The sequence below is a fragment of the Temnothorax americanus genome, unplaced genomic scaffold (assembly GCF_048541705.1).
Source record: "Temnothorax americanus isolate GAGA-0224 unplaced genomic scaffold, ASM4854170v1 Scaffold12, whole genome shotgun sequence".
In the NCBI taxonomy this organism is placed as follows: domain Eukaryota; kingdom Metazoa; phylum Arthropoda; class Insecta; order Hymenoptera; family Formicidae; genus Temnothorax; species Temnothorax americanus.
In genome coordinates this window covers 4,001,973-4,022,222 of record NW_027509253.1, presented here as the reverse complement: position 1 = coordinate 4,022,222, position 20,250 = coordinate 4,001,973, and the positions used below count along the sequence as shown (strand labels likewise).

The window sequence follows — 20,250 nt, the reverse complement described above, 5'->3', positions numbered from 1 at the left end:
CTTTATCGGGGATCGGGGGGTTCTTTCCCGTCCCGTGCGCGTATGTACATATATCCGTGCGTATTTGTCGTGGGTCAGGCTGGCAATCGAAGCAAACCCCGAACGAGACGCGGCCACGTTTCGCCGCCTGCTGTGTTTGCGGTAGGCCCGCCTGCGCAGTGCGCGGCGGTATACCGGAAGTAAGTACCGATGTCTAGTCGCGTATGGCTGATGATTTTCTTCCTATTGGCGTTGACAAAATATGATGGAACCAATAAGATTCTCCCATGTCTCTCTGCGCTCTTTCTCTTCCACTCGATGAATCGCACGATCGCACCACACTGCACTGAATTCTAAAAAAAAAAACAAGCTGGACGACCAATGCTAGGCGATAGCGATTATAGCGTCAAAATAAACCTAAATATATGGAAACATAATTTATTAAACATTAATTTATTAAAATTAAAGGGCCTCGCACACAAAATTGCATAGGCTGCATATGCATAGCGTATAAGACCGCTAAACCAATGAGCAGCGGGGAACCCAGAAAATACCATTTGATACGGTTGTATCAAGAGATCGGTGTAAACTAGGTCACTGAATGGAAAGCACAAAGCACCCATATTGCTATCGCCATCGCCTAGCATTGTGCATCCAGCTTTACGTCCATGCCGAACAACCGGAGCAACGGTGCTGCGCTCCGCCTCTCCGCGTATCCGGAAGTTGCGTCCCGATGGAACTTCCGGCGTCTCTGGAACAACACTGGGTGTCACGGAGTTCGGGCCCCTCACGGACAGGTCCTCCGCGCAGGGGTTATCCGTGTCCGGTACATTTACATTACGGAGCACCTGTCATCACGGAAAGGACGAGAGTAGCGTGTAAATGCGAGCGACAACGAACATGGACCTGACTTGCCAGAATTCTAGCATAAGCGCTGATTATTTGCTCGGTCAATTGAATACAGCTAGACAAGAGATTAATAATCTGAGGTATTTTAATAAAAATTTTCCTTATCGTAACAAGTGTAACGTCAACTCTTTTTCTTTTTTTTTTATTAATGATACATGTGCACATTTGTATTCATATAATCGCACATTTCGCATTTAATATGAAATACTTTTGCTAGTTACGAGATAACTTGATAAAGAGGTAAAACTGAAATTCGACAATTCCCTGCCTCATTTGTATTTATTACTGACAAAAGAAAACTCTTTGTAGATAATGGTTTAATTTAATATTACAGACAGCAAGTGAAAAGCCTTAAGTATATACTTGACAAAGATGTTGATAATATCAAACGCCTGTTGGAGTTACAAAAACGTGGGGAAACCCTGCCGCAGTCCAAACTAATATCTTCGGAAGAAGCGAAGCCTGGCACGAGTAAAGATCAAGATGCTCTTAAATTGAAACCCATCGGTGTCATTTCGACTTGGTTTCCCAATAAAAGAGCGACTCCGAGACAACCTGGCGTATGCGGGAGAGTACCGGGGAAGCTGACGCTTTACAATTCTGTATTTACAAATCCGGATCACGCCTTACAGGGCTTGCAGGACTTCTCCCATATGTGGTGAGGCATTGGTTCTTTTAGGGCCGGTTGTTCCAATCTGTTGGTAAGCTGACTGACAGTTAAATCATATGTCTATCTTTGTCCAATGTAAAGGATAAACGAAGACGTATATATGATTTAACTGTTAGGTAGTTTACCAAGAGGTCGGAACAACCGGCCCTTAAAGTAATAACTTTGATGTTCCTGATAAAATAATTAACGTTCTGTTTTTCCCTTCCAAATAGGATTTTATTTCACTTTCATAGAAACGACTCGACACACACTCGTGCGAAGGTGGCACCACCGAGATTAAATGGCATGAGAACAGGCGTATTTTCTACACGCTCTCCGCATCGACCGTGCCCCATTGGCCTTAGCCTGGTTAAGATACTAAAAATTGAAAATTATACGATTTATTTCGAAGGGGTTGACATGGTCAATCAAACTCCCGTTCTAGATATAAAGCCATATATACCACAGTACGACAGTCCATTACATATCGAAAAACTAGGCAATAGGCTAAGAGAGAACAACGTAAATGCCTCGGACGCATTTCGCAATGCGGAAGAAACCTTCGACTTGAGTGAAGGCCAATCGGTTGACTCTTTTAATAACGACGCGTACATCAACAACGACGAACAGACTGAGCTTGATATTTCCAGAGACGAGGAAATAGCCTTGAGACTCCAAGTAGAAGAATTTCAAGCTTATCCGAATCTCAATGGTTACGATATTGCCAGACAACAATCTTCCCAATCGACAGAAGCTCGTGCTAATACTTCGTTACAAAATGACATCGACGTGGACGTACACAGAGGAGCATACTTTATACGAAATAGAACACCCGACGCGAGACCAAGCTTGGATTCTTCTAACGAGCGTAATGCAACGTTAATAGTTGAATCGCAAACAGACTCCATTAGAGATTTAAATAGTAGATTACACAGAATAGATATAAGTAATTCCGGTAGCGCAGATTCAACGCGTACGGAAAGTGACAACGACAATGAGATCAATTACACCGAAAATCAGACGTTACGTAATTCTAGACTATTAGACGGAGCGGATGGACCAAGCACGGTATGTGGCACCGATATAGATTTAGTCAATCGTCACGCGTTGCACGCCAGAGTCGATAATTCTCCCGTAAGAATGGGAATACGCGAAGCGCCCGATGGAGAGGAGGGACTCGAGTCCCAAACTTTGACGCCATCGCGCACCTTGCCAGATATTCACGCTGCGACAGCTGTATCATCTGGGTCGATGAACGCAGCGACGGAGAGTAACTTTTCCGAGATAAGAGTACCGGACTGGATCGCGCAACCTCGCACAGCAACGCTGTCCGTGATCTTCAACGAACGCGCCTTGATGCAATTAAACGAGATTTTAGATGACAAGGTTGACGAGCAAAAACAAGCTATAGAAAATGTACTGAGGGAAGATCCTAGGTCGGTGTACTTAAGACAGAGATGGGGAGGTAATCAATTCTATACCTTTTTGATACACGACCTGCACATCACGTGCCGATTCGACGATAGCCGAGGTATCGTCACCGTATTCCAAGTTCGACATGCGGGTCGCACCTGCGATTGCGGCGAGCCCGAATGGCAATGCTTGGGACACTCTCCCCTATCTTAATATGTTATATTAATGGACTTGAAAAGAAAGAATATAAATATATTAGGAAAGAGAAAGGAGAGAAAAGTAAAATTCCATCACTGTATCGCGATTTAGTATATAAAATAGCGCAATTGTTATTTATTTACGTTTATGTTTTTAAGTAGACATGTTTTACTCTTGTAAAATTAAACATTTTTTTGTAACAGTTATTCAGCTGATTAGGGCATTTATTATAAAATGAAAGTAACTTAATGAAACATCTCATATATATATATATATATAAGTATAACTTCAGTGCAAGTGTACGAGTTCCTATATTTTGTTATGTGCGAATTTATGTCATTTATATTAAAAGGAATTTATATACGAAGTAAAAAAAAATAGATAACATGTATTTTATGTACCTATATTACATCAAATTGGGGCAAAATGTAATAGAACAATTTTTTTTCTTACAACGGCAATACCTATGGATGTTCCAAACATCCGTATGTACTTATTTATGTGTACATTCGTATAGTGAAGTCTGCGCCAGCGGAAAATACCCACGGTTCAATAGGATGAAACATGACGTCCAAAATGCCAAAATCGTTATATGACTCGTGATTACACAGTCTTTTCAGTGGTACAATTAACGGATTTTGTAGAAGATCACTGGAAAAGAATATACAACCGTCATGCATAATACGTATTAAAATCAGATATGCGACAAGTACGCGGGAGATATCTTACTTGTACACCATTCCGTGAGACACAATTAGCGCCCTATCATCGGCTCCAGAAGCAAATAGAGGATAACGTTTGTGGAATGCTACAGCGCGTACGCCAGTCCCGTGTAATCGCAATGTTTGATAAGGTTCTTTACTGAAATCTAAATCGAACCAAAGCATTTTGCGATCGTATGTTCCTACTAAAACGTTATCGCCCCCTAAAAAAAGAAAAAAATTAATACAGCGATTACGATATGAACACATAATTCGTAATAAAACGTAATAGCTTACCTGGATGAATGTCCATTGTTGATATCCATTGTGAATTAGATAATAATTTTTTAACCATTACCTGTTGTACAAGATCGTATATTCTCACGTTCCTTTGCGTCTGAAAAGGGTAACGTAATCCACATAAAATTGAAATATTTATATCATTGTGTATCTCTCGATCGTTAATACTTACCGCAACAAATAAATATGGTCTAATCGGATGAAACAGCACGCATTGTATTAATCCTTTTGATTTATTAAAAGGTAATTGAGATCTTCGCTTCGATAGTTGGTTTATCAAAACTGATCTATTCTGACCATCTGGCATGACGGTAGCGAAATAATCTCCTTTTCCATGCCACGTTACTTGCTTCACGATTTTAAAATGATTTAGAATTATCCTAATTCCATTGTTCCAGTTTTCACCTTCCGCTTGCTCCCACTGTACTGCATTTTGCACCCTGTCGCTCACTAATAAAGTACGTCGGTAATAATTGAAAATTTTCCTAATAGTTCATAAACAATTCAATAATTCAATTAATAAGCACCTATTATTTCGCTCTGTGGTATTATCTCCAGAAGTTCATCGGTTTTGCTGGTAATAACGTTATCTCCAACTCCAGGATTGATTAAAAGCACTTTTTTATCAGCTGCAACGGCTATCAACGACATAGCTTGGTTCGGACGCCAGGCAACACTTCGTACGACGCCACCGCAGGGCACTGTTTTCAAGCACCTGCCTGTACTCACTTCCCATACTATTGAAGTAATACAATTTACAAATTTAATTATACAATTAACGATACAACTTATTCTACGTACAAAGTGAAATTTATAATCGTGTAATATATAATAAATTAATGATTAATATGTTATGTGCAAATATATATATAATGCTCTGGATAACTTACTTTTCAATGACATATCGTCTCCACCGGACGCAATAAACTGTCCCTCTGGTTCCGCAGTAATACTTCTGACCATATCTGTATGTCCTTTGTACACCATAAACATTGTCGTTGGGAATGGCTGCAAGTCCTTCGGACTAGGCAGTTGTGGAACCAAGGCCTCAGGCTCTATTGTTAATCTCATCTTTAAGGATCTGGAGCACAGATACAGATCTAAACACCTCTGAAATCTTTCTTTGATATATCTTGGATATGCAGGTACTTCTCGCAGGGAACCGAATTTCTCCGGTATAAAATGTAACTTCCTCTTCCACGGAGTTGCCTTCAATTTGTTCCATTCTTTAAGTTCTTTATTATCAAACAGGTATTCCGGCGGAGGATTGTAGCTTTCCGCGTGGCCAGGTAAATGTCTCTTTGGCGCTGGGATATGCTTATGGATCCTACGCATTTCCTCTGCCTGATCGTCGGACTGCCACAGCATGTAGAACTGCGGCCCTTGATTCTTCTCTCTTTCCTTTTGCATTTCTGTGGTCGATTTGATCCAACCCATCTTGAGAGCGTGCACCAACTTGGATACTTTTCTAGCCTCGTTCTTAGACGGTAAGAAAGAACGTTTGTGCTCCGGGAATTTACGAAGTGGCGTTTTCATTACTTCAGAAGTGAACCAATCCACCCATGGCTACGATTTACAAACACACAAGAGTAGTTAAAACAATTATTCTTATACAGCACATTAAATAATCGTCAAACTAAATTGTTATAAATCCAACTTACCGCGTATTCGTCGAACTGAGTATCGGGAACTTTCTGCTTTTGAATTCTTACAATCAAATCTATATCTGCCTCGCTCAGTACGACATCCTGACCGGTTTGAGGGTCTTTTATAGTTCTCCAAAAGTCAGGATCCTCCATTCTCTTCAAAAAGTTATCCAATTCATCGCCCTTTTCGGGCTTAGGAATTTTCTTGCCTTCCCAATCATATCCGAGATGATCATATTCGTCGTACCACTTCAACGGTACATTCCCAATCGTGTTACGAATATCTTCCTCGTCAGAGCTGTCATATGCGTACTCATTCTCGTCACTTTCATTGTTAGATATATTTTTAGTCTCTTGTTTATTTGCATCGTCTTTGTGTATCTTATCAAAACCCCTGCGATTTTTATCGTTTTTTAATTTATCTACTTGTGTAATTTCTCTCGACGTTGACGTCTTGCCTTTGACAGTCAGAGATTCTTTGCTCTTACTTTTATTCTTTAATTTGTTATCTTTCGACTTGGTCGGCGACTCTTTTTGCGCTTTCTCTTCACAACTGCTTTCCGACCCGGTATCTTCCGAATCATAGTCCTCCTCATCTGAATTGTACTCCTCCTCATCTGAATTATCGTCATCCTCATCCGAATCGTCATTATTTTCATCCGAATCAAATATAACCGCATCTTTTTCTACTTCTTCATCCGAAGATATGACTGCATCCTCTTCTACCTCTTCATCCGTAGCGTCTTCGTCAACATTAATTTGAGCCGCTATCAAATCATCCGAGTTCTAAGTTGAGACAACATATATTTAATACGTTTCAATATAGTGTTACAATATGTTATGGTAATAAATAAATTTTTACTTTTTAGTTATATGTAAAACAACAAACAAGAATACACAGAAATATGTAGAAACAGCAAATAATCAATACCTCCGTGTTATCTGGAAGACGTATATCCTTTCCATTTTCGCCTTTACTTCCTCCTAACTTCGGATTAACATATTTCCTTTTCGATACTTTTTTCTGCCCCATTTTTTCTTCAATTATAATATAAAATTCGCTTTTCTTTGGAGCTTCCCTCGTGTGAACAAAAATAAAATTCGTACGCCGTAGGAGGTTAGGTACAAATCACGTGCGATCGGTAAGATCCATGGCACAGGAAGGGTGCGCAGAAAGAGATGCCCGATAAGGCCCGGTTCACAACGCGACTGACGCGAGTCACTCGAAGTGGTGGGGACACGAATACAAAAATTAAATAAACGCGCTAATTAACGCTTCGGAAAGAAAAATCAAACTGTATAACGCACATAAACGATCGAACTCAAAGACAAGAAATAAAAAAAACTGTCTAATGTATATCGCACTCTTATAACTCAAAAAAAGAGAGAGATGCCCGATAAGGCCCGGTTCACAACGCGACTGACGCGAGTCACTCGAAGTGGTGGGGACACGAATACGAAAATTAAATACACGCGCTTATAACGCTTCGGAAAGAAAAATCAAACTGTATAGAGCACATAAACGATCGAACTCAAAGACAAGAAATAAAAAAACTGTCTAATGTATATCGCACTCTTATAACTCAAAAAAAGAGAGAGATGCCCGATAAGGCCCGGTTCACAACGCGACTGACGCGAGTCACTCGAAGTGGTGGGGACACGAATACAAAAATTAAATAAACGCGCTAATTAACGCTTCGGAAAGAAAAATCAAACTGTATAACGCACATAAACGATCGAACTCAAAGACAAGAAATAAAAAAAACTGTCTAATGTATATCGCACTCTTATAACTCAAAAAAAGAGAGAGATGCCCGATAAGGCCCGGTTCACAACGCGACTGACGCGAGTCACTCGAAGTGGTGGGGACACGAATACGAAAATTAAATACACGCGCTTATAACGCTTCGGAAAGAAAAATCAAACTGTATAGAGCACATAAACGATCGAACTCAAAGACAAGAAATAAAAAAACTGTCTAATGTATATCGCACTCTTATAACTCAAAAAAAGAGAGAGATGCCCGATAAGGCCCGGTTCACAACGCGACTGACGCGAGTCACTCGAAGTGGTGGGGACACGAATACGAAAATTAAATACACGCGCTTATAACGCTTCGGAAAGAAAAATCAAACTGTATAAAGCACATAAACGATCAAACTCAAAGAAAAGAAATAAAAAACTGTATAATGTATATCGCACCCTTATAACTCGGAAAAAAATAAAAAAAATAAAAAAAAAATAAAACGTAATGATTTTTGATGACATTAAATGATATCGCACTTATTCGTCGCTCGAACTTGCATCTGCATTTGCTGAACTTGGTGGAGAGGAAAGATGGGAAAGATTTTTAAAGACCTCAGGGTTTTGCTGAACCATTCCGAGTATATTCTGTGCAGATTCGAGTGGGATATTGTAGGTAGTGGCCCATTCGCGCATTTCACCCCATAGACTAGACGTGACACGATCGTATTCGGTTTGCGTGTCTCCGCTCGATTCACTCATTCGTGTGTCACGTTTTTCTAAATTCTTCTTATGCTTTTTGTCTTCTGCGTGGCGCTCGATTTGTGGCAAACCACCGGCAACAATTTTATCACAGACCGTACAAGAAAATGAATTTTCATCATGCTGTACCTCGCGTAGCCACGGCTTGTACTGCTCGATCTCTAACCATCGCGGACAAAAACTTTTGCTTTTAGAAATGGCATCGTCATCAACTTTCGAATCATCGGCTTTTCTTTCCTTCTCAATATTTGTTAAATGAAGCGCAGATTCCTCGTGTTTTGTTAAATCTAACATCGAGTCGCAAGGAAAATTTTGTTTACATACGACACAGCGGAAGAGACTATCGTCCAAGGGCACTTTTTGCAGCCAATCAAAGGTATGTTCGTCATCGTGCCTGCGAGCTTCTTCAAAACTTTGCTTCGGTTTCTTTATTGGATTACGCGTTTCCATATTAAAAATCTACAAAAACGAAGATATGAAGCGACTGTGTGCGATAAACAAATTAATTAAACTAAATGGCCAGTCTACAATGAGTCGTTAGTCGTTAGTCAGAGATGTCGGAAGAAATAGTTATAAGCGTATCGTAAGAGATGGCATTTGGCCAATCGCTTATGATTGCCGATTACAGACTTCCGATCGCCTTACGACACGTTTACGACTTTTTCCGACTCTCTTCCGACATCTGACTAACGACTAACGACTCATTGTAGACTGGCCATAACTAAACAGATTGAAAACGGAAATACCTGAATACAAATTATACTCTTTCGTTATAGTCTTCACGACACGAAAATTCTTCTCACCAAGAACCAAGAACACAATTGGAAACTGTCCTGTCGCAAATCAACTACAGTATCAAGTATCAAGTATCAACTATCAACACTTAAATCAACGTTCGACGGAGGGTCGGACACGAAACAATTGAGCATAAAGCAGCGCTGCCAGATTGCTGACGGTCCCGCCGTGGACTTAATGTAGACTATGTGGAGGGGATCGGCAGGGGACGCCACGGCTCCCGTGCTGCACACAAATGCGTACTGTGTATGTAATAGTATGTATGTATGTATATACCTGTATACGTATAAACTGAGAGTGCCACACGTACGTACATACATACATTCATACATACATACATACACGGCACGCGACCATCCCCTCTCAGAATAAAAATAAATAAATAAATAAATAAAACCGAAGAAGACAACAAACAGATATGTTTTGACGAGCTATTCGTCAAAAAGGCTGCGATATACAAATACTTTGAAACATTCTTTTTTCCCTTTCTTTTAATGAAGAAAGAAGAAGAAAAACGCTTCAGAGCATTTGCAGCATCAAATGGATTTTTTAGTGGAATATGCCTGCAGGAAAAACCACTATAAAAAGACGTCAACAATAGTATCTCATGAGAAATCTAATTAAAAAATTGAAATTTAAGAAAAAAATAAATTAAAAATAATTAATTTTGTTAACTTTATTAATGTTAAATTTATGTTAAATTTCACATTTCTTTGCAATATATCGTCATTGAAACATGAAGCTTTCTACCGTAAATAATTAATAGTTTAATAAAATAAGTTTATTAAAGAAGCAGGTACCTAATTGTGAATTCAAATACTCATCCTTTCTTCGCGTTGACAATGAATTTTGGAACACAACCCATATGAAAAAATTTCTTTCAAATTTGATTGGCTGCGCTACTATAGGGAATTCGATCATTGAATTATTCTACACTGGCGTGCGTACACTAAAGGCTACTTTACATGAAATAATTTTAATTATGAAAACGCACAAAATTTAAATTTACAAAAATTTAAAAAAAAGTTTAGAGTTAAAAAAGAAACAAGTCAAATTTTCTACGTAATATTTTTTTTATTATAATATTTGAGACTTATATACACGTTGTAAAAAAAACTTTGTTTTATAATATTTTGTAACAGCATACTTACATTTATATCTTAATCGTATTATTTAACGTTTTTTTTTATTCATAATAATCGATTCGTTTCGCGTTCCAGTCGTTTATTACATATTTTTCATTAATACGAAAGATTAATGGATTGATAATTTCAGACCATCACACTCCTGTGTGTGCTTAAAATTGCGTATACAAAACTTATAGAAATTTGGCTAGATACTAGTTTTATTGATTACAGCATTTTTATTTTTTTTTCATCACTCGCAAATGCCTTAATTCAATCCTTGCTATCGATGCAATACGCAGAAGCTTGAATATCGATTGATTGTGCAGAAAAATTGCGGATTATCGTTAGATATTTGTTTCATGCACTGTACAATAAATCTTGCTTATAAAAGATGTGAGTACCTATGTACATACACACACACGCACGCACATACACTCATCACGCGCGCGCGCGCACACGCACACGCACATGTTGACATCTATATAACAGGATATCCTTGCAACAGACTTTTACAAAGTATTGCAACAACGTATGAACGTACGTCCAGAAAAAGGAAAAGAGGACAAAGTTACTTAATGTTGCACCGTCGTGTACAAAACGTTTCTATCGTAACACTGAAATTATGTGAAACTTTAACACGTTCCTTGCATCTTTTTTTCTTTGTCTCATTGAAAATAAATTATATTCATCCGTATAAATACGTTGCAGTGGAACTAATTTCATATTTCTAACTATCCTACGTCTTTTATAAGTTTCAATCGACCGACGGCTTAGTTCGTCTTCGATGATGATTTCGCGCTAATGCGTGAACAATTGTCACTAGGAAATAACAAACCATCAACGTTACAAATTTGTCGAACAGCCATGATATTGTAGTTGCTCCATCCTGCAGAAAAAAAAATATATTATTTATTTCGGAGGTAGATCTCAGTGTGTACCTCAGCGCATTCGTATCTCGTGAAACCGACAACTTACCATAGAGGATTTATCGTGCAGCTTCTGCTTCTGTGCAACGAAATATTTCTTTAATGGCTCTTGGAATTTTGTACCAACAAACGGTACGATTGCCAACAAGCTAATAAATTTATCTAAAAGTTCTTCATTGAACGCTATGATCACTGCTAATTGCTGTATGTGCATTTTAACAACAGCCTTTCCTACAAGAGTTGCACCGAAGAACGTCCAGAATGGAATGAGATAATGTCCACATGTCAAACCAGCCAGGTCGAACAATGGATTTGGAATCTGTAAAATTTCATCGCAATACGTCCATAAAAAAATTATAGATCATCAAATAGCTGCAAACAGAATTTCCTACGTATTACGAAGTTTACTTATATACGTACCGATGCGCAAGCCAATATACCCCAGAATCCGGCTTTCTCGACGAATCGCTTCATACTTAATTTTATACGCATTACAAACGATACGTTTTCCCCATTTTCCAACGCCTCCAAGGCTTCCAACTCTTTCAGATCCTCTTGATCGAAATTATCATTCTTATTATGTTTTCCACTTATTCTTGCCGCTCGGGCCATAAAATACGGCGGTAATTCGCCAAGCGCGGTACCAGCTCCCCACAGCATGGCCTCTACGCGCACTTTTTTCATAATATTCAATATGCCTACCGTCCACATTGGATCGATCTTCGTCGGGCATATTATTTGGTCGGGGTACGGTGGTTCGGGAAAGTTCAGAGCACCACATTCATACGCTGCCATAGTAACGGCCGCTATGTGTGGCCCCAAGTATAATACAAAGGTATGCAAACCTGTTCCAAGGCCTACACTTGATAATACACCTAATCCTACCCAATATAACCACCATATAATTTTGGCTTCCCACAATTTAAAAATCTGAAAATAAAACGAATAAATCACTTTATACGAAGCTATCAAATAGATAATGCAAAATTAATTGAATGTAAAATATAGCTATCGTGCACATGCAAGTGCACACTACCAATTTTTCTTTAACAAAAATCATTGTCATATGCTTTGTAACTGAGCTACAAATTTAAATAACATCAAGGTGAATTCTGTTTGAAACTAATCGAGAAATATGATTGTACATATCATCTATTTCCTTCCTTAAAGCTTAATTTAAAAAAAAAAAATTTTTCACTTGTAACTCAAAGCTCTAAATATCAACGTTTTTAAAGGAAAAGTCGCCTAATCAAATAGAAAAAGAGTACATACAAAAATAATAATTCTAAAACACATGTCAGAGTTGTAAGTGGTCCAACGTACCTCTTGTTGGGGACCAGAGATTCTGCCTGACAGAAGAAATAATATTATAATCGAAATCATAGCGCACACAGTCCGTTTGTAGAGCAACGTTTTCTTCGCTAAACTAAGCACATTTATGAACACTTCGCTAAAGAAATAACGTAACGTTGTAATTGGATGCTGCCAGAGCGTCAAATGATCCGAATCCAAATTTGACGCGTTGGGTGGATGGCTTGAATTGCGCTCCATCGCTGGAGCGGATTTCTTTCTTCTAACGCTTCTTTGAGCTCCATTAGTGGAAGCTTGATCTTTTGGACGTTGAACGGCAGTAGAATTGCCCAACATGGTATTCTCCAAATGGTTAATCTATAAACAAAGAACGTAACGTATTTACAACAACTTATATTTAATGTCAATTTGTTTACCTTTCGTTAATCTTATTTTTGTATAAAATTATTGAAAATTATGGTCCCACAAATTGTTTCTTCCAACATAAACAAATATTAGGTAACAAATTTGTACGTATCATCGCACAAATGAAATAACATAACAGAAAGTTAAGTCCTTCTCTCTCTCATTGCGATAGAAAAACCAATATTCCGTAACAATTTACTTCAATGAGGTTAGCATCAGTTTCAATGTTTATAATTGTATATATAGAATTGTATCCTTCAAGTTCACCAGTCCTCTCCATTATATGAATAGACTTATAATGTTACTGTAGTAAACACAGAACGGAATGATCGTACGACAAACGATTGCACGCAATTGAAAGTATTAAAAAAGAGAATTGACGTTATCGATAAAAAAAAAACACGTTACATGGCGGATGAGCTACTATCGGGCAAAGGTCAAAGCGTGATACTATCCAATGTGAACATATAAGGTCAGAGATTACTTGCTAGAATTTACCGTTCCTTTTTCGACAAGACGACCCATCGTCATTGCCGACAAACATATTCGTTGACGATCACCCGAAGAATTTTGTTCGACAATTAAAAGCAGAGAGAGATTCATAAATGGTAAAGTCTTGCGTTCTACGACATCACATGCGGTCGCTAACTTTACATTCTACGTGACAAACAAGTGTGTAACGTTATTCAAATACTTACTACATATTCCTTAGTTAATACTTACTCTGCAAGAGATAAAAATTTATATGAATGTATCTCTCAGCTCTCATTAATATTCAGAATAGAAACTAGAGTCTAAAGCTATAGAAATGCAAATAACTCCTAAACATATATGATATAAGTCCCCTTTCTACAAGGTTACGTGCTCTTATTGTAAATCCGATGCGTGACAAACTAAGTGGAGCTCATTTCAAATTACAAGAAGATAAAGAACTGATACGAGGAAGACTCGAACTCCATTCCGTTTACATTCTTCTGATGCGCAAGCATAACGTAGTAGAACGTACAATACAAATAGTGCGAGGAGCAACATCAATCAATTTTGTAACAAAAGAAAACAAATTTGCCAATCGTTCGTGGCCTCGCCATACATTTTAATAAATCAATGTCGCGCATCGTGCTTGCAATTATACCGCAATAGAAAAAAAAAGAGCACGTAACCATATTGCTCTCATCTCGCTCATCTTACATGTTAAATTAGCTCTCTGATTGACGCGATAATTGCACCGACTATAAAATTATACTTGTGCGGGGAAAAAAAAAAAAAAAAAACTCGTTAAATTCAACGTGACATCCCGATGAGGGCACGGAATCGGTTGTAACATATTGCGATCGGGAAGGAACGAACGACGGTTTCATGTGAGAACACATCGAAAACCACTCGACAATTAAAACGCGTTCGAAAGTTCTCGTTTACATAATCGGTCGGATCCTTCACACGAGCTCTCCGAGCGCGAGCGACCGCACGCGAAACAATGGATCGCAACGTGTAAAAATGGGATTTACCTTCTCGGCTCCGAGATCTTTAATTTCGATACGTGCACATCCACCAGGCGGGGATCACGGGGTACGGCGATTTCCTTCTTTTTTTTTTCTTCCCCCCTATATCATCGCGGGAAGTGAAAGCAATGAGCAATTTTAATACGGAAGGTCTTACGGGGCTTTCCAACCTTCGCACCGCTTATCCACGGTCTATCGCGGTTTAATTACTGTCAATTCACTTATGACGTGACCGCTCGCGTATACCTATGTACATATATATATACATGCGTGTGTGCGTATGTATGTATATTACATATTATCTCCTGGAGCACACACGTTCCACGTAACGTATGATAAATTATGTCAGATACGTGTAGCGACGTTTAAATTGTCACAAGAGCGCGTTGAAGGGTGAGCGAGCGACTCGAAGTTTCTCCCTTATTTCTCCATCTTTAATATAAAATAATTTGTTCCTTTCTGGATTATTTTTTTTTCCGTTACCTTCCCCTTTTTTCTCTCCTCTTTCATTTAATTTTCTTTTTTATTCTTCATTAAAGAATGATTAAAGAGACGAATTCCTCCCAGTCATCCAGTTACAGACTTTTATGTCCATTTCTCTCAATGAAGGTTAACTTTGGTCTCGATTTAACACACTTTTTATCTTTTTCTAGTTCTAATGCCCGGTGTCCACGATGCAAGAACTTGGTCCAAGTTTCGGTTTAAGCCAATGAAACTGCGGCTTTTCCGTAAGAGCTGCAAGTTGATTGGCTTAAACCGAAACTTGGACACAGTTCTTGCATCGTGGACACCAGGGTTGCGTTCCAAAATTCACTCTGGGTAACTAAAATCTATAGTTTACGTCACGTACACTATAGCATTTTAGTTAACTAGAGTGAATTTTGGAACGCAACCAGGCTTTTCGATTATGATTAAAACAAACAATAAGGTCGTAAGTCGTGAGTCGTAAGAAATTGACCAATCACAGATTGATTATTCTCCTCAACTTCGAATGTGATTGGTCAATTTCTTATGCTAGGTCTACAATGCGAGTCGTAAAGTCGTGAGTCGTAAGAATTGACCAATTACAGTCGATTATTCTCCTCAAATTCGATTGTGATTAGGCTCGGTCTACAATGGATGTCATAAGTCGGAGTCGTAAGAAATTGACCAATCACAATCCATTATTCTCTTTGCGGTCGAAGAATAATGAACTGTGATTGGTCAATTTCTTACGACTCCGACTTCCGACGTTCATTGTAGGTGGCCTTACCGCTCCAAGCTTACTACACCTATTGTAGACGGCCCCTAAATCTAACGCAGGCTAGTAAGCAGAGATGGCGCAGCAATCGAACAAAGACAGATGTCATTTCGTTAGACAAAGACAGATATAGGAAGAACAAAATTAGTAAGGGTTGATTTATAATAGCCGTAACCGTTGATTTAAGCCGTAATCTTTAAGAAATTGATCAATCACAGTCGAATGTGAGAAGAATAATCGACTGTGATTGGTCAATTTCTTAAAGATTACGGTTTAAATTAACGGTTACGGCTATTATAAACCAACCCTAAATGTTGACACATTTATCGACATTGAAGTTGGCCGTCACTGCGTCACTTCTGACTTCAGCATCCTCTTTAAATGGATCTGCCATATTGCTCTCTGGAAAGTGGCAGGAGCCATAATAAAAACAAAGAAGAAAAACAACCGTATAATGGATCTAGCACGTGCACGGTGCACAGTTTTTGCAGAAATGTCGCTTTTGTGCTTGCCATAAAATTCATTGTTATATTTCAATAGCGTATTAGTCGGTTAAAATCCAAATTTTTTCAATTACTTCCGAGATTTATCTAAGACCTATAAGAAATATTCAGGAGTCATGTCAGACGACATCACTGAGAGGAAGAACAATTCGTTCGAAGGTGAATAACCAACAATTCTGTTTTATTAATTATGAAGGAGAGGGTCTTCCTCACCAATTTGGCTGAAAAATTGTGACAATTTTGTGTATTTTGGTGTGCAAAACATGAATCTATAAGTTAAAATTGTCGTTTTCAATTGAGAAAAAAATTATTAAGTACTAAAGTTGATAGTTTCGTGGTTAGGATGTCTGTATAATAAATGAATAAAGTATAATAAATGACAGAGACGTCTCAACCACGCAACTGTCAACTTTAGTACTTAATAACTTTTTTCCTAATTGAGAGCGACAATTTTAATTTATAGATTCATGTTATACGCACCAAAATACATAAAATTGTAAAGTTTCAGCCAAATTGGTGAGAAACCCTCTCTTCTTCATAATTACCATTCTTCGAAACCAGCAATTATCTCACTCAATTACTAAAAATATATTATGATTTTTTATGATAACGAAGTGAGTATTAATTATGACAGTTGTATGTTGTAGATTTTTACAAAACCGACAACTTTGAGGATAGCGAGTTGCAGGCTCGATTGTACGAAAGAATCTATTATGATTTCTCGATTCAAACTGATTCGGACATTGAAGGTGATTCAAGGATCACAGATGCTCCCAGGACGATTCAACTCGATAGCTTGACCACTGAGACGAATGTCAAATCAGACAGGCTGCAGCACGAATCTGAAGAGCAACCTATGGCATCTAAAACCGCTGGAGGTAAAGCTAGTAAAACTAAGAAGTCGAAGATATTAATAGAATTTTATGATTAAAATACTTTAAAAAAGAATTCCATTGAATTGCAGAACAATTGATTTGCAATAATACGTATATACGATATTCAGCAGATTCTCAGACGATGCCCTCTACAGATCGGACAGAATTTACTCAAGTCAATACATTGGCTGGTAGAGAGATGAATTCTTCGGCACATGGATGTGACAATGGAAGCCCAGAAGATCTTCCAGTTACACAAGTAATGGAAAACAAAGAAATTTCTTCTAAAAATGATAAATCTTCCAAACATGCGAAAAATGAACATCAAGAAAGCTCTGAGAAAGACCATAATAATACAGCATATTCAAAGTACAATGTTGTTTCGAAATGTGGAGAATGTGTAGCCAAACAAACCGATAAAGATGAAGACAATTCCGACTCAAAGTACAATGTTGTTTCGAAATGTGAAGAATGGGGAGAATGTGTAGCCAAACAAACCGATAAAGATGAAGACAATTCCGACTCAAAGTACAATGTTGTTTCGAAATGTGAAGAATGTGGAGAATGTGTAGCCAAACAAACCGATAAAGATGAAGACAATTCCGACTCCGAAGAATCCATGTGTGAAGTACCTATTCCACCAAAACTGGAATCGCCGCTCATAGATTTGCAAGATTCTGACGCAAGGACCGAAGACGTGGAACCTTCTGCCAATATAGACACGTTATCATCACGTATTAATTTTTATATTCTACCAAAAGAAGTCGTGGACGCTGTAGTAATGAATATTTGGGCCGTAAGAACGAAGCCCTCACTAACCAAAGTATATAACGTACCATTTATTGACATTATATATTCCTATGGTCATTTTCGCAACAAATATCACCAGAACGCGCGGATGATTTTGAAAAATCTTAATAATATGTATTTTTGTAACAGAAAACCTATTAAACAGTTAAACAGTTTAATAAACCGCAGGGTTGCAGCTCCGGTTTTTCTTAACACATTGCTTGAGAAACCAATAGAGTTTGAAGTGAAGATAGGCTTTACCGATCGTCGGAATCTACAATTACACTTACTAGGAATGAAAGAATATATAGAGGAGTTGTATGAATTGTTGAGGTATTGGCTTAACCTTCGAGATGATGAGAAAGATTATGGGATAGACGTGACTACTCCACCTATAAATCCTATAGAGATGTATAACTTCCTGAATTCAAGACTGCTGCAACTCGAGAAAATGCGTTTCACATTTTATGCTGAACATATAGGAGGAATGAATGATCCGCAATGGATTTATAGTTGTATAAACGATGAGAAAATTAAGTTGGTACAACACGAAAAGAATACGAAAATATATAATCAGTCGCGAAAAAAGTTGTTGCAATTGCAAACCAGGCTTCTGATGATTGCCAATACGGAATCTAAATCAAATAATCGATCAAATAGTTTAGTACATATGTTTCAACGTATGATGAGGAAATTCGAATCGCATCGACATCTGATGGGCGAAAGACTTGACGCTTCCACTTATCTTAGACTTATTCTGCTTTACAATCAGCTATTTGTACCTCACACATCGGTGAGCGTACAGAAGATGTTACGTCGCATCAGGTTGGAGGAAAAGAGGAAGAATAAGAAAAATTCACAGCAGATCCAGCAGGAGATAACGGTACGTGACCAAGGAAACGTTGTGTACAATGTATATTCCTCATCCACGGCATCTTGCGTCCCACATAACATCAACTTCGACAATTATTCTGCAATTAATCAACAGAATAACGAAATGTTAGTTGAGGGACAAAATATGAACAATATTGCGCTTGAGAAGAGCAAAACAACGGATCGCAATTGCGATGAGATAACGATATATTCTCCTACGCAGGATTCTAATATTATTATGCCATTAAATATCGAGCCCGTGTCGCTTAAAGATTATGAAAGAAACGAAAGTCAATTATCAACAAGCGAAGTAAGAATCGAACCTAATCTATTCGAAAATAAACGGAACATAAATGTGAATAACATGGTACACATACCAAGTTTAACGAAAAAATACAAAAAGAGATTAAAAGAATTAGAAATTAAAACAAACATAGAGAATAGTATAGCTACAGCGGTAGGTCTTATAAGAAATGCTCGTGCTTTTAAAGTACCACATATGACGAATGCAGCAGACGAAATGGAAAGACGGATTAGGAATCAGACAATTACGCTCAAGCATATCAAGACGTTGTCTAAATTGGTTCTGATAGAGGAGAAATATCAAAAAGAGGTAAATGTATGTTGCAAAAAATTGCGAAAGTAGTTTCTAAAAATTAATTACCCGCTCGTTCAGTAATACGATGATATCACCATCTTACATATACGCATCCGTATAATGTACGAAATGGTTTGGGAAGATATTCTGTACATTTTAATTGCGTATGGAAAAATGTTTGTGTTGAACGATATCAAACGACCTGACAAATATATAATATATTTGATAGAGGACAGAATATATATTATGGTAAAACTTGTAAAATATTTCACAAGTACACACAAAATTTTACTATATATATTATACTCCGTGCTATGTGAATCATTCTCGATGATTGTAAAACAATATTTTGAAATATTGTTTGTTTTATGTTACATGCTACAATAATTCAATTCCAAATAATTCAATTATTTTGTTGTAATGCTATATTTTTGGTCAAATTATTAAAGAATTCTGCCAATTTATACTTACTTTATTATATCCATTAAAATAACAATGAAAAGTATACTTTAAAATATTTATTTCGTAGCATTTTTGTCACATCTTAAATAATTAATATTGATAATTTAATGTGAATGACTATTTTATCTTGTTTTAAAAATTATATATGTCAAGATAATTAGAGTTGAATGTTCTAATGTTTTAACACGCTTATTGTTAAACATTTTACTATTGTATTTATATAGCTATCTTGGCAATATAAAATTTGACAATTTAAACTGTTCAAATCCACCAATCAGAGTCGACTATTCCCCTCTTGTAGAGGGGAAAGCTTTTACGGACGGCCGAATCGAGCAATGCGATTGGTCGAAACCCTACTATTACGTTCTACGGAAAGTGTGTGTGGCCAGCTTAAGCCAATCACGTTTGATTACTACCAAAGCGGTTTAATTGTTCTGCTGAACGCGCCCATTGGTTCTTCTACTCCCTAGAGAAGAAGCCAGGTCCCCGATTCTCTAAACGAGAAACGTATGCAAAAGGCTGCAAATTGATTGGCTCTATCGCACAG

General features: G+C 37.7%; 4 protein-coding genes across 12 annotated transcripts; 2 read left to right on the top strand and 2 right to left on the bottom strand.

Annotated features, from left to right (window-relative positions):
- Positions 1 to 95: 95 nt before the first annotated feature.
- On the top strand, positions 96 to 3,526 carry LOC143893417 (tRNA (adenine(37)-N6)-methyltransferase). Its single transcript, XM_077398759.1, has 3 exons — positions 96 to 968; positions 1,223 to 1,546; positions 1,771 to 3,526. The coding sequence occupies exons 1-3, from the start codon at positions 862 to 864 to the stop codon at positions 3,161 to 3,163; spliced, it is 1,824 nt and encodes a 607-aa protein (XP_077254885.1). The 5' UTR covers positions 96 to 861; the 3' UTR covers positions 3,164 to 3,526.
- LOC143893416 (ribosome biogenesis protein BOP1 homolog) lies at positions 3,517 to 9,209 on the bottom strand. Its single transcript, XM_077398758.1, has 9 exons — positions 9,047 to 9,209; positions 6,727 to 8,759; positions 5,811 to 6,581; positions 5,040 to 5,715; positions 4,677 to 4,886; positions 4,322 to 4,599; positions 4,147 to 4,246; positions 3,878 to 4,073; positions 3,517 to 3,799 (listed from the first exon to the last, which is right to left on the bottom strand). The coding sequence occupies exons 2-9, from the start codon at positions 6,826 to 6,828 to the stop codon at positions 3,646 to 3,648; spliced, it is 2,487 nt and encodes an 828-aa protein (XP_077254884.1). The 5' UTR covers positions 6,829 to 8,759; positions 9,047 to 9,209; the 3' UTR covers positions 3,517 to 3,645.
- A 940-nt stretch (positions 9,210 to 10,149) lies between these two features.
- LOC143893250 (vacuole membrane protein 1) lies at positions 10,150 to 14,985 on the bottom strand. Of its 6 annotated transcripts, XM_077398427.1 has the most exons (6): positions 14,370 to 14,792; positions 13,563 to 13,588; positions 12,472 to 12,816; positions 11,569 to 12,078; positions 11,198 to 11,467; positions 10,150 to 11,108 (listed from the first exon to the last, which is right to left on the bottom strand). In XM_077398427.1, exons 3-6 carry the CDS (start codon positions 12,793 to 12,795, stop codon positions 10,977 to 10,979), a joined length of 1,236 nt encoding a protein of 411 aa, XP_077254553.1. In that variant the 5' UTR covers positions 12,796 to 12,816; positions 13,563 to 13,588; positions 14,370 to 14,792; the 3' UTR covers positions 10,150 to 10,976. The 6 variants fall into 6 exon arrangements, with proteins under 6 accessions (XP_077254553.1, XP_077254550.1, XP_077254551.1 ...); XM_077398424.1 differs by lacking the exons at positions 13,563 to 13,588; positions 14,370 to 14,792 and adding an exon at positions 14,847 to 14,985; XM_077398425.1 differs by lacking the exon at positions 13,563 to 13,588 and having other exon boundaries at positions 14,370 to 14,790.
- An 806-nt stretch (positions 14,986 to 15,791) lies between these two features.
- LOC143893249 (uncharacterized) lies at positions 15,792 to 19,705 on the top strand. 4 transcript variants are annotated; one of them, XM_077398418.1, is made up of 3 exons: positions 15,792 to 16,265; positions 16,754 to 16,984; positions 17,071 to 19,705. In XM_077398418.1, exons 1-3 carry the CDS (start codon positions 16,223 to 16,225, stop codon positions 19,287 to 19,289), a joined length of 2,493 nt encoding a protein of 830 aa, XP_077254544.1. In that variant the 5' UTR covers positions 15,792 to 16,222; the 3' UTR covers positions 19,290 to 19,705. The 4 variants fall into 4 exon arrangements, with proteins under 4 accessions (XP_077254544.1, XP_077254546.1, XP_077254547.1 ...); XM_077398420.1 differs by having other exon boundaries at positions 15,793 to 16,265; positions 17,113 to 19,705; XM_077398421.1 differs by having other exon boundaries at positions 15,793 to 16,265; positions 16,741 to 16,984.
- Positions 19,706 to 20,250: the final 545 nt, after the last annotated feature.